Genomic DNA, 13234 nt, shown 5'->3' on the forward strand with positions numbered 1-13234 from the left:
CTGGTTGTCTGTCTGCGCGATCAACTATCCAGACAGTGTTCTTGCTTGATATTTCGTAAAGTCGGCGACAGAATTTGATGATAAATGGATTTGTACTTATTTCGGCGTTTATCATAGAGTATAACAAAACAGTTCGATTTGAAGTTCCATTGAGTCTTATTTACAATAAGACGTACTGGTGTCTGTATCCAACATTATATCAGTAAAATGGTTTCGACAAAAAACAATTTATTTTTCTTCTCCAGCTGAAATAAAAACACGATTGAGGCCATACTTGAGATAATAGTTAATATTTTATTGATTTTCACTCATTTAATCACAACTTCAAAAACAGATGTCATGTATGTTCATTCAGTGGTTAAAACTCAATACTATCCTCTTTAAATATTGATCCCAAATAAATGAAGGGACTATAATGTTCTACTTTGACGTTAAATGATAGTAAAAAATTACAGAAACTGGTCGGTGAACTTTGACGCGTGTTACCATGACAACCAACACTATTCCACTTCCAGAACGTGTGGACAACGTTAAGGAAGTTAAATTTCTGATGCTATGACCACTCTAGATATCATTGCATCGAATGATGCCAAGAAACATAAATATTGTTAAAATTGATTTTACATTATGAAAAGGACACATGACAAGTTACGATCGTCTGTTTATATTTCCTATGAACCTTCATACTGTGAATGGCAGATGAGATTACCAGCTGTCAATGCACAATCTAACAATGAATTTATCACGCTCACTTTCATAATTTAAGACCAAAATTAAAAGAGTTTTAATGTAGTCATCTCAATTAGTGGTTGTGTTTACGTAATTCTTTGACTGATTTTTCCTGCGTTTTATCGTAACCTACGGGCTGACTCAAAATGATAAATGTGCATAATTGTCCACAGACAGGCTTGTACGGCAACACCCTATCAAACAACAGCAGGCGTCAACATTAAAACACCTCGTTATTCCAAAGCTTCCATATGTCTGATAGCGACTTAATATTTGATTATCATTTTTTCGAATAAGTGTAAATATACACCATATTGCACCGTGCCGAGCATAGTACATTAAGCTCTACTGGCAAATAGAATGGTACAATTGAAAGACCTTTTACAAAAATAGAAAGAATAAAAAAATTGTGATTTTTCGACGAGTTTGGCAACATAATGTTGATCTGATAACAAAATCATTTCAAAGATTAAATTGAATTTTTCAAAGCCTTTAACATTCTAAGGTAGTACGCACATCGAAAGACTTAAAACCTTTGCTCAAATTTTCCTAAATGAAACTTTCAACCATTCTCTTCCAAATCAAATAAAATCAGTAATAAAAAATCAGGGGTCATCAGGGGTCAGAGTTAGCGAGAAACGAATTACCAAACATTTACTGGTATTTGAAATTCAAAATGGCCACATCCCTCCATTAATTAACTCAGTGAGCAAACTACAGTTTTCGATTTTCGAAAAGCTAAGAAGGTGAACATTTTTTGTCCTCCAAGAGCTTTAAGTGGCAGATCAGAAACTAATCGTAAAAATTTGAGACACCGAATGTCTAGTCTGTCCCCGAGTGGCGTTCTACCTTATATTGTAGATTTTGACAATTTTTCAGAAACTGACAAAGTAATACACAGTTCTGATCATGAACACGATTGTAACTCATTTGGGATAATTGGATCTTGTATTTATGTTTGTTTAATCAGCAAATTTAAGCTCATTTACATTTACTCTTTTGTAATGCACTCATTTTTATGGGCAATTTGTATTATTGCAATTTAAAACTGTAGGATACTTAACAATTTTGATAAATTTGAAAATTATAATATCCAATACTCAATCGTGTTCATACTACACCAAGTGATGATGAAATGGTTTGTTTTAACTGTCAGGTCACTTGGCTTTATTGACTTAAATTGAATAGGCTCAACCAAGCGTCAATGGCTAAAAAACATGTTGAAAGTAGAAATGGTAAACAGATCGCTTCAAATGTTGCGGTGTTAATAAGCAGAAATGTACAGACTTTGGCGGATATTACATGCATGTGTCGCGTAGTTAGTCAAACTATAAGCCATTAGGTGAAAATGTTTGAACATTTAGTCAAAATCTACATGTGCGTACACGTATTTGGCAGAATATGTACCCTAATTATCTATAAAATCAAATGTATGTACATAATCTAAATACTTACATTTACATGCGCTCACCAAGAGAAAAGAGGACAAACTATACAATATCCCGGGTACAGGGTTTTGAATCATATGATACTCTGACCATATGTATAGTATTTATTCGCACCGACTGGTAGTACCTTTGTCGAGATCAGTTCATATTATTTTTCAAATCAAAGCATCGCTGACGCTTGTGTTCGATATCAATGCAGACACCTGAATGATAGTTTCTACGTTTTGGACGAATTTCAACCAAACGTTTAGAGATAATACGAATGCAAATTCTGAAAGGCAAGATTATAGGCTTGGCCGTAAAAATATTGTTCCTCTGGTTTTGAGGCAAAGTATTGTCGAGTGAATAGTTTTGAAAATCATACAAAATAATTTTCTGGCACTGAATGCCGAGCGAGTTGATATATCACCATGGCCTGTACAGAGAAAAGGTTGAGTGAAAGGCGGAGCATTTCGAAATGACCAGTCAGTTGACAATTTTCCCTGTAGATGTAACCACATCGATATTGATGACTTTAAATGTTAACACTAAAAAACACATGCAAGTAACTATTCCAAACAGAATACCGAACAGTTGAATAAACTTTTCGGAGTATAACAAGGAAATGAAAAACGATGCAAAAAATGCTGAAATAGTGGGTATATAATAGTTGTCCTCAAAAATTCCTGAAGGTGGGAGCTTTATTTCTGACCCTTTTCATTTTACTTTAGCTTAAATGTTTTTTTCCTCTTAACCAGTGTCCTGACGCATTTTACACAATATTCTGATAAAACACTGTATTGAGATCTGGATGATTTTTGCAGTAATCATAAAGGAGACGGTCTTGGATTCTAACATAGAAAAATAGAGACACAATGCTTCAAATCCAATTATCATCCTGTCGTGAAATGTCTTCATTAGACCTACCGTACAATTACACTATGGTTGCTGGGAACGAGGCTGAAGTGTTATCCTTTCGTGAATGTCTGCATTAGACCTACCATACGATTACACTATCGTTGCTGGGAACGAGGCTGAACATAATTTCGTAAAAATAAAATGATGATAACGCTTTGGTAGTTTTGTGTCCATTGTGGGGTCCATTTTGAAGATCATGCAGCAAAATTTTCACTGTCTCATTGTTTTGAAAATCAAAATTTTAATTTTTCTCAATAGGGGCCATTTTCTACCATAATCATGATTGTTTGAAAATTTGACTATTATAATTCCAACATTGAATACTCAGATTCACATGGTTTCAAAGACACAGGATACTTTTCAACCATTCATAGTAACTGTTTTCCATTTTCGGGGATATCTATGTACTGTTTGTTCGGTGATGGCGGTTTCTAATGGGTCACAATTTTGTGGAAATTGTTTTTTATGTCTTTCGATTAAGAATAGTGAGTCAATTTAATGTTTCTGACTCTGGTTCCTGTGAATCATAAATGCTGAATTTTAGGGTTTTTGGAAAAATCTAAATTTTATGCGGAGGTACTTAAATTTTAGATAAGACAAACAGATTGGGATGAAATATCTACATGAATTATGCGATCACATTTTTCTTACTACTGCATGGCTAACATCCTGGTAATTATTACTTTTAATTGCCCTCACTGGTTTTATTTTCAACAATACATAGGTCAACCATGTCATGGACCTCGGCATTTATTTGATTGCCATGGATAGAGTTTTAAAATCTTCATTTCTACAATGGCAGACGCCGTACGGTAAACCACTTTCGTTCATACGACCAACACTCAACACCAAACCCCACTACAACGGCGTCTATTCAAGGATTATAGACACTGTCTACTGTAACATGATGGCGGGATAGCGACATAACATATGGCAATGATCATTTGTGGCCCACGTGATCTTTCAGATTAATCACGAATGATTGCTGTAGAGTAATTGTTATTGATGATGTTATCTATCAGATCGTTTCAGTAACGTGAAAGATATTGACACTGTGGGTTAATTCCCGGCTCACCTTTTCTGTAATAGATAAATGTTTATGATCATTTGACACCTTCCTTCTGTTAAAATGGAAAACCCTGTATAACAATATTTAACCTTGTAGAACTCTAGCCTCTATTTGTCATTTAAGATTTGCAGTATGCTTAAATAATACCTTGATATTTCTCATTATTAATCAAAATCAGCATGGATGTTGGCTGCTGTCATAAGACAATTGAATCTCTGTGTCCCATATACCTCCATATATCGTCATTTCTCTTTGGGCCAGCTAATAAAACTGTTTGTGCTGACAAGGTTGTTCGTATAAGTGATTTCTTAGCGGGCGGGAGGTATTTTCTCACACATATTGTCATTCTCTTGCCTCGCGGGAAAATTAAGAAATGTAATTAAGCTATTCAAGGATGACTAACTTCCATGCCCCATGCTAAATGGGCGAGCAAGGGTTATGATTCTCAGTTATTTTCGAAAGCCTGCTGATAGTAAAGGTGTAAATATCTGGTAGAGAAAGGCAAGTTTTTAATTTTTTTCCAAAACAGGTTAGAATAGTATGGTTTAATGTAAATCACCTTTAAATCAAAGCCTCTTCCTCACAGATATATTGTTTCCAAAAAAGAAAAGCAGAAATTTAGAGTTAACAGCAAAAATGTTATAAACAGCAATTACCGAGCAATTTTCCGACCAAATGACAGTCGTGTGCTCCCCTTTGCTTATCTCAGATAAAGTTCTTGCAAAGCGAATTTTTCCTCTTCAACAAATAAAACCATTTTGCACTTTGCTCGATTGTTTCTTCTGACTGGTTTATTAAAACGTTTCATGCTTTATGAAAGAGACGTTCATCCTTGATATAGCAAGCTAGTAACGTTAATGGATCTGAACCTTGGAAATCATTGTGCGTTCAGGGAGATTTTTATCAATGGCAGCATTTGGTGGATGTTTCATTTGACCAAACAATGGCCACATCCTTTACTTTTCCATCGACAAACCTTTTAATCCACCTTAGTTTAAAATTGGTAATTATTAGAACCTACACATATGACATTTGTAATAACAAACATTTAATTTAGGTCGCTGAAGCAAATATCATCAATTATTCTCTGATCTGCCTATCATTTTGATGTTGTACAATTAAAGATTTCTTGATCCCTCGCTTTATCTATTTGGGGTTTTTTTTGACGAATTAAGCAGAACACGAGACACATCTGTGTCAATTTATCAGTAATTAAGACAGCCAACGCTTAACGATCAATTTCATTTCATCCCAGCTTTAAGATTTAATCCTCTCACGACTCACCGTCTGATTTGGAGTCTTGTAACACGTTTGATATTTATTGACAAATTGATTCCAACGTCATTGTAAAACATAATGCATCGTTTAAACGCCGGTTTTAGATCTCCTGCAATGATAACAGTCAGATTGTGGAAGTCTCTATGACACTTGTTTACGCTGCCCAATGTTGCCATTCAACATTTCCCGATTGGCATGTTTACATTTCCTAATTATGACAGATATTCAAAGACCAGCAGCACGCAATACAGTGAATTTGAAGTCAGTTATATTCACGCTCTGTTTGTCATAACACTCTATGGTATTGTATTGTCTTTCACGTACAAACAACACGATTGGAATTAATTTGGTATAATTGGATGGTGAAGTAATAACGATATAATCTGCAAATGTAACCTCATCTGCTTTTCTTTTTTAAGTTACACACTTGTTTCTATGAGAAATTTGTAATATCGCAACATTCAGCGATAGGGCACCTAACACTTTTGAAAATTTGAAAAATATAACGATCCAATCATCCCAAATTAGTTCCAATCGTGTTAAAGATAAAACTTGTGATGTGTACCTCACTTTATCGATAAATTGTTTTCCGAGAGAATTCAATAGAATGACATCATCATAATCATCATCATTTGATAAATGCATAGCTTATTCTTATGCTTTAAACTTAATCGGAAGACAATCAATTTAGCTTTTTCACAAAGAATGATTGCAGAGTACTCTCGTTGTCAGTGTGTTTTACGTTATTATTTCAATGAGAGGTCAAAGTTCAAATGATTGAGGACAACACGGACGGCGACTAAAGAAATAAGGAAAGTTTCCGCCGAAGTTTTTGTTTGAAAAAATGGAATATCCGTTGACATAGTAAAATGACGAGAAAATGAAGATGTTCGATTTCATGGCACACTAAAGTTTTACTGAATATGTCATTATGTAAGAGTTCAAATGCCATATTTTGCAAAGGAATTGTTAGTCTCAGAGGACTCTGGATAAATGTTACTCAGCAGCCAACGGACATGCCATCATTATTGAATCTACACACGGCAGCTGCCGATCAGAGTTTTTTCTCGCGACAAATGGCCAACATGATAGTGTCATTTGCATCCTAGTTTTGATTCTACGTGTATTTACATTAATTAATCACATATTTGTTTGTTTTATCAACCAGCACTAATAGTTTAATTCTGAAAATAGACAATAGCGATTCACGTTACTTGTTATCAGGCCATATTTTACGTTTCACAAACATCGCCAGATCAACTCTCCTGCATCTACTCTACATAATTGGTTTTATTTTTATTTCCTCATTTTCCCTGTGATTAGAAAAAATGCAGTATTCCAGAAATTACTTCATTTCTCTGATTAAGAGTTAGTCACTCACTACACCCAACACTTTTTCAGGGGCGTGGCTGTTTTGTAAGTGTTAGTAGTCGCATCTTTCTACAAAGTTGAAAGTACGGCAATGTCGACGTACAGCGATGTGATCGTTACAAATGTGATTACTGAGATACCAACGGTTTTTATCAATTTCTTCAGTTATTTTATCATTTTAACTCATTACACTCATTTGCATTCAACGCGTTGCTCCAGTAGACATCGCTGGGAGTCGAATCAGCAATGAAGATTTGAAATCTGTTTTTAAAGAACAGAATAGATCACACGTTACAGTTACTATCTTAACGTGATTTACGACTTCAATTGTTAAAGCCATTAGAATTGAAAGAATTTATCGCCTCGTCGTATACAAAGAAAATGGGCTGTATAGGCTGCCAGTGAATTTATTAGACTTAGAGTGAGACTGATAAACACGCTCCCCTTGGAGAAGACTACCTATTGTGTAAAATGCACATAGAGGAGTTAAATGGTTGTAATGGATGTGATTTATTAGAGTGGTGATTTATCTGCTGAAAGTAGATGGAAAGTATATTGGTTTGGATTTTATGTTGAAAATAGGATTCTGGATGAAGAATCTCATGGCTTTATCTTCAAAGCAAACGAAACTTGAATCATTAACACGATTGGAATGAATTTTGAATAATTGGATTTCCATATTTTTTAAATTTCTCAAAAGTGTTAGGTGCCAGATAGTCGAATGTTGCAATAATACAAATTACTCATAAAAACAAGTGCGTAATGTAAAAAGAAAAGCAGATGAGATTATATTTGTAGATTAAATCGGCATTACTTCACCATCGAATTATCCAAAATTAGTTCCAATCGTGTTCATCATATTAACAGCATGACTGTTTATATCCGCATTTTACCATACCATGGCAAGTGTGTGTTTGAAGGCGTCTGTATTCGTACCATTAATTTGAGATATTCAAGAACAATATATAAACTGAACTAAGAGATATTTTTACCAAAACCGATAGTAAATAGTACCCGCGTAATAATAGACTCGATCGAGAGGATAAAATCAATAGTTTTTTATAACTGCATAATACTTTAAAGTAACCTTCTTCAAATACTCCAATACCAAGTTACATCATTTGTGTCGGCAATAGTTATATTACAAAATAAATAAAAATTCTATGATTCTACACCATGATCTGTTTCGGTGCCAGCAAGATTGGTAATCCATCATGATATTTGAAAATAACCGTCTATCCATATTCCAATATCAAATGACATCATTTGTGTCGGCAAATGTTATATTACAAGTAAATAGAGGTTTATGATATTACACCATGAATATAATAAACATGTCTGTTACGCTACCAGCAAGATTTGTAATGTAAAATAAGGTCATGAGGATTCGGGCTATATTCTTCCCTTACGGTCGCTAGGTAGCGAAATTTTCCACCGGTGGTTTACCTACAAAGTACCAGGTTTTTTGTTAGTTAGCATATCGGTTTACGAAATTAGAATTGGTCAGAAGATCTATTTGAATTCATAATTTTGTAAATTTGGTAGATCAGACTGAGTCCACTGCAACGTTAACTATATTGATAGATCCGTAAAATTTATAATCTATCGTTATTATTGTCTGTATTTTAACGGTATGCAGACATGAGTACGAATGGTAAGCATGGTTGGTTTCTTACCATTATCTGAAACATGTCAAAATAATTAATTTAATCAATTTGGACACGGAAACACAAATTGCAATTGTTATAATAACTTAACTCATATACATCCTAATTAAGAAGCTACCAGTGGTCTTTCAAGTTGTCATGACAACAAATTACTGAATATGTATATATTATAAAATATCGGAAGTGCCATCGGACTTTATATTAATTTAATAATTCATTGGAATGGAATCTTGACTCTTGTCGTTTTACAATTTCCTGATAGATGAATCATGTCAAGACTACTTTCAACAAACACAATGTTATTTCTTTGTACATCCTGGATCTTTGAACGATTTAGAGATATTGATTTCCTGTTTACGGACAAATGTTACAGACACTCACTAATGTAGGTACGAACACGTAGGATAGACTCATGGGACAGCAAATACACTCTAGATCGGTTCTAATGCTAATGTAAAAAGCACTGACAAAGTTAAAAAACACATTGCCCATGCTGATCTGTTCTATAGTTGTCACTGCATTTCTAGCAATTATACGTGTAATCAAGTTGAGGACTATTTGAATAGGGCAAGGGGGAATGAGGCACGGACACAGCACGGGCGATGACGGTAAAAAGTTGCTAATAGCAACAAGTTCAGGGAAGTTGAAAGTTGCTGGCACTCGTGTCCCAGAAGCACGTGACTAATAAGGTGTACGAGAAACGACAATATTGACATGCATACAGATGAGACAGTCTATATTCAAAGTTTATTGCTTTATTTTGTCGCAACAATATGCACGGCCATTGTTATCAGACAAAATATAATACAAGTGGCACTTTGTGAGATTAAAATTTGTTTGGAAAAGTCTAAACGTAAACTCAAGGAAGAGTAGCAACAAAAAAATGGGTGTTCGTTGACTTAAATGATGCATGACAAAACAAGCGAGTAAGCGCAATCGGTGTTTACTTCTTGTCCCCAAAATCCCAAGGACATGGCGCGACAATGATAAATTGTTGTCTCGTTGTTCATGCAAATAAAATGGGTCACTCACTCAGTACAACTTCGTAACAATCGTTCATTTCTCAGTTTAACAAACTACTTGTACTGAATGTCGATCACAGCACAGACATCTGTTTTGGAGTTATCTTACATGTCAACTTGGTCAATCGATTGACACATAGCATAATTGATATTTAATTGCTCAACGTAAGCCATGTTACATCATACAACATGAGTGAAAAGACAATTAAATGGGTGATTATTTAAACAAATTTATTGCTAGCACACCAGTAAGGACATTTAGCACTTTAGGTTTGTGGAAAACTCCCCGTCTAGTTTGAATAATTACGTTTACCAACTGGATTTTCGGAACAGATGGTCTCTGTTTGCTTGATCATAATTCAGCGAAAGTCTTTTCACTTGTTTAATCTCTAACAAAAATAATCAGTTATCGCTTTCTACAAGTGCAATCGTTGATCGTTCACGATAAAGACAGCCGTGAGTGGTGAGCGTTGAATTCAACAAAGGGACGCACACAATGACCTTTAAAACACAAATGGTACATACCTTGTCACAGCATTGCTGTCAGAGGACAGAACTATGATAAACGCCGTCACTGCTGTCAGAAAAAACGTCCAGGAAGACGAAATTCCACCAGTGACCCTCATCCTGTATTAAACCATATTTCAACAAACACTGGTCGATACGCAAGTGAAAAATCAGGTCGCTTTACACAGACGAACAATAACTGGCTTTCAATGAAGCCTTACAATTAGTCCTTGGTAGTGAAAGCTTCGACCTTTCGGTTGAATTAAATAAATAGTTCACTGAAAGCAGCTTACAGCAACAGATTGGTGGGTTTCGCGACCTCAGGCGACTGGTATTCTACATTTAAAGGCTTTTGCCGTTGAGGGCTTTTCAATGATATTCTTGACACACACAGTAAGTGCAGGCATAATCGACGAAGAAAGTTGGATTGGGGTCGCTCTAACCTATGACCAAATTTTGTTACCCGTAGCATGGAACTAGTTTCTAGTTCCATGCCCTGGGCACTTACAGAAACGAAACATTGGTGATTTATCAATGATTCTCGTCAGGAAGTAGTCAGAGGGTTTTGTATTGCACTAGAATGCACTGCTGTATATTTCTGAATTTTCTTTGAGGGGTCTTGTCCTCTTCAATATGTTGAGCTCGCCTCCCTTGCCTAACCTCTCATAAAATGATCTGCACAGTTGCCTGAAGGCAGGCTATTTCAATTCAAGTGGGAGTAATTCAAAGCTTAAATTACAACGAAAGACCTGAGCGGTATGCCACCAATGCAATTGACAGTTCTCATCACATAGGGAATTAAGTAGCACCCCGTTGTGTTGATATGTTGTACAGTATGACCCAGACCTGATCACAGCTTGAAATCACTGCTTTTTAGAACACATTACATGTGGGACATTGTTCTCGTTCGTATAAACTAGGACAGCTTCTTTTGAAGACTGACAGCTCTAAGGGTTTAATCTGGTCGTGAAAGTTTCATTAATTCCTAAGTTTTTCTTAAGTAACTTGTAATAACGGCTTCAGAGTGAAATGTAGAAATGGTGTAGAAGGACTGAATTCTTCAATATCCTCACAAAAAGCCTAAAATACAAGACGATGGCACACAATGTCTTCCAAGACTCATTTTTGGAATGGTCTGGAGGCAATTACAACTTAAAGGAGAGATGAACCTGGATGGACGCTCTATCGCACCAGCACATTATAATTTTAGGACGGGGTCTGGATGATTTTTGAAAGAGAAAGATTACCAGTAGCCGTCAATGCAAAATATCACCGGTTACAGTTAAAAAATGACAAAGTAAGGCGGGAAAACCATCAGATGGTACCGTCTAGAGCAATACCACATTTTGCCACACTCTTCGGACCCACTCTTGGACAATATAGAACTTTTGTGTTCTCTCAAGCCAAATTGTTGAGGAATATTAGTAATGTTTAATAATATTTAATAATGTTTAATATATTTCTATAGCGCTTTTTCTACAATAAAATATTCAAAAGCGCTTTACATCAAGTAAAACAATAAAAAGTATTGCATTCAATAAAAATACAAAACAAGATTTGAACAAAAATCTCATAAATGTCCAATAATATTAAAATTAATCAGTGCAGTTGATAAAATTGTTTAAAAAGAAAAGTTTTTAATTTTGATTTAAAAGGTTGAATTTCTGTTATGCACTTTAATTCAAGTGGAGTGAGTTCCATAACCTTGGACCACAGACTGCAAATGCACGATCATTATACTTGTTGAAAGATCTTGGTACTACAAGATTCATACCGGAATTTATCCGCAGATTATACCTATTAACGCTGACTTTTTCTACCAAGTCACAAATATACTGTGGTGCCATACCATTTAGAGCCTTAAAGACCTGCAAGATAATTTTGAAATTAACCCTGGCCTTTACTGGAAGCCAGTGTAGTTGGATCAGTGAGTCAGTCACACCATCATACTTTCTCAGATGCATTACCACTCTTGCTGCATCATTTTGGACACGCTGTAATTTATTAAAATGCTGATTTGGCATGCCATATAAGATTGAATTGGCGTAGTCGAGGTGGGAGCTAATGAGAGCATGAACAAGAATTTCAGTAGTGTCTTGATTCAAATAATGACGAATACGTCGGAGGTTGTATAAGCTGTGACTGGCTTTTTTACAAATCTGGTTGACATGGTGCTCCATCGACAAGGTCGAATCAAGATATCCTCCTAAATTACGAACCTTGTTAACAATTTTGATTCTGTCATTACCAATTTGAACATAGTCACAAGTTAATTTGGCGAGCTGTTGTTTGGTACCAAAAATCACAACTTCTGTTTTGTTGTCATTAAGTTTCAACCTATGTTCCAACATCCAATTTTGAATATCACATACACAGTTTTGTACACATTCAAGTGCTGTGGTCTCATCATCAGCTCTCGGTGCAAACACTTTCAGGAGCTGTGTATCGTCTGCATATAATAAATGTTTGTTCATGACGTGGAACAATGTACTTGAATAAGCTGTAAACAGAACCGGTCCAAGGCAAGATCCCTGTGGAACACCAAATCTGATACCACACTTTTCAGACAAACTGTCGGATATCAGTACTCTTTGTGTTCTATCACTTAGATAAGATGAAAGCCAATGCAAAACTGTGTTATCTAATCAAATCATTCATGCATTCATTCATTCATTCATTCATTCATTTATTCAGTACTTTGGCCACCGGCCTATGGTACAAATATACACTGATTATGTAGAAAAATACACACGGACACAAAAGGGATATATACAGTAAACAAATGTTCCATATAAGGATAAAGAATACTTTAGAGCTTGAACTAAACATCAACCTGGTTAATCAACTCAAGGTTACGCCTTTCTCTGCGTTTGAAAGCAAAAAATACAAACTTTGCAAAATAAATCACACTTTGGGAATCCAACTGCATAAGCCTCAAAAATTTCTGATATGTATAATCTCTATAAAAGTAGGTTGGTAAATATTTCCGCCGTAAATCATTGTAAAGCGGGCAGACCAGACAAAAATGGAACTCATCTTCTACTGCTTGAAGATCACAAAAATTACAAAGCCTACTGTGTCTAGGGATGCCCTTTGGACGATCAGTTTCAATCCTTAGCTGGTGTGCAGATGATCTCAATTTACAAAGTGACCTTCTTAACTTATTATCTTCAATGACATCAAGATACGATTCATATTTGAAAGTTAGCTTGAATTCTCTGTATGTATCGAGTTTTGAATAACGGG

The 13234-nt window shown here is 35.4% G+C and overlaps 1 protein-coding gene across 1 annotated transcript in view; it reads right to left on the reverse strand.

Annotated features, from left to right (window-relative positions):
* LOC139115092 (glycine receptor subunit alpha-3-like) overlaps nucleotides 1–10265 on the reverse strand; it is a 37648-nt gene extending 27383 nt beyond the window's left edge. Inside the window, exon 1 of the mRNA XM_070676984.1 lies at nucleotides 10007–10265. Coding sequence (XP_070533085.1) covers nucleotides 10007–10107 — 101 coding nt within the window. The 5' untranslated portion in view covers nucleotides 10108–10265. The remainder of the gene's footprint in view (nucleotides 1–10006) is intronic.
* Between the last annotated feature and the right edge of the window lie 2969 nt (nucleotides 10266–13234).

The sequence above is a fragment of the Ptychodera flava genome, chromosome 17 (genome assembly GCF_041260155.1).
Source record: "Ptychodera flava strain L36383 chromosome 17, AS_Pfla_20210202, whole genome shotgun sequence".
Taxonomy (NCBI): Eukaryota; Metazoa; Hemichordata; class Enteropneusta; family Ptychoderidae; genus Ptychodera; species Ptychodera flava.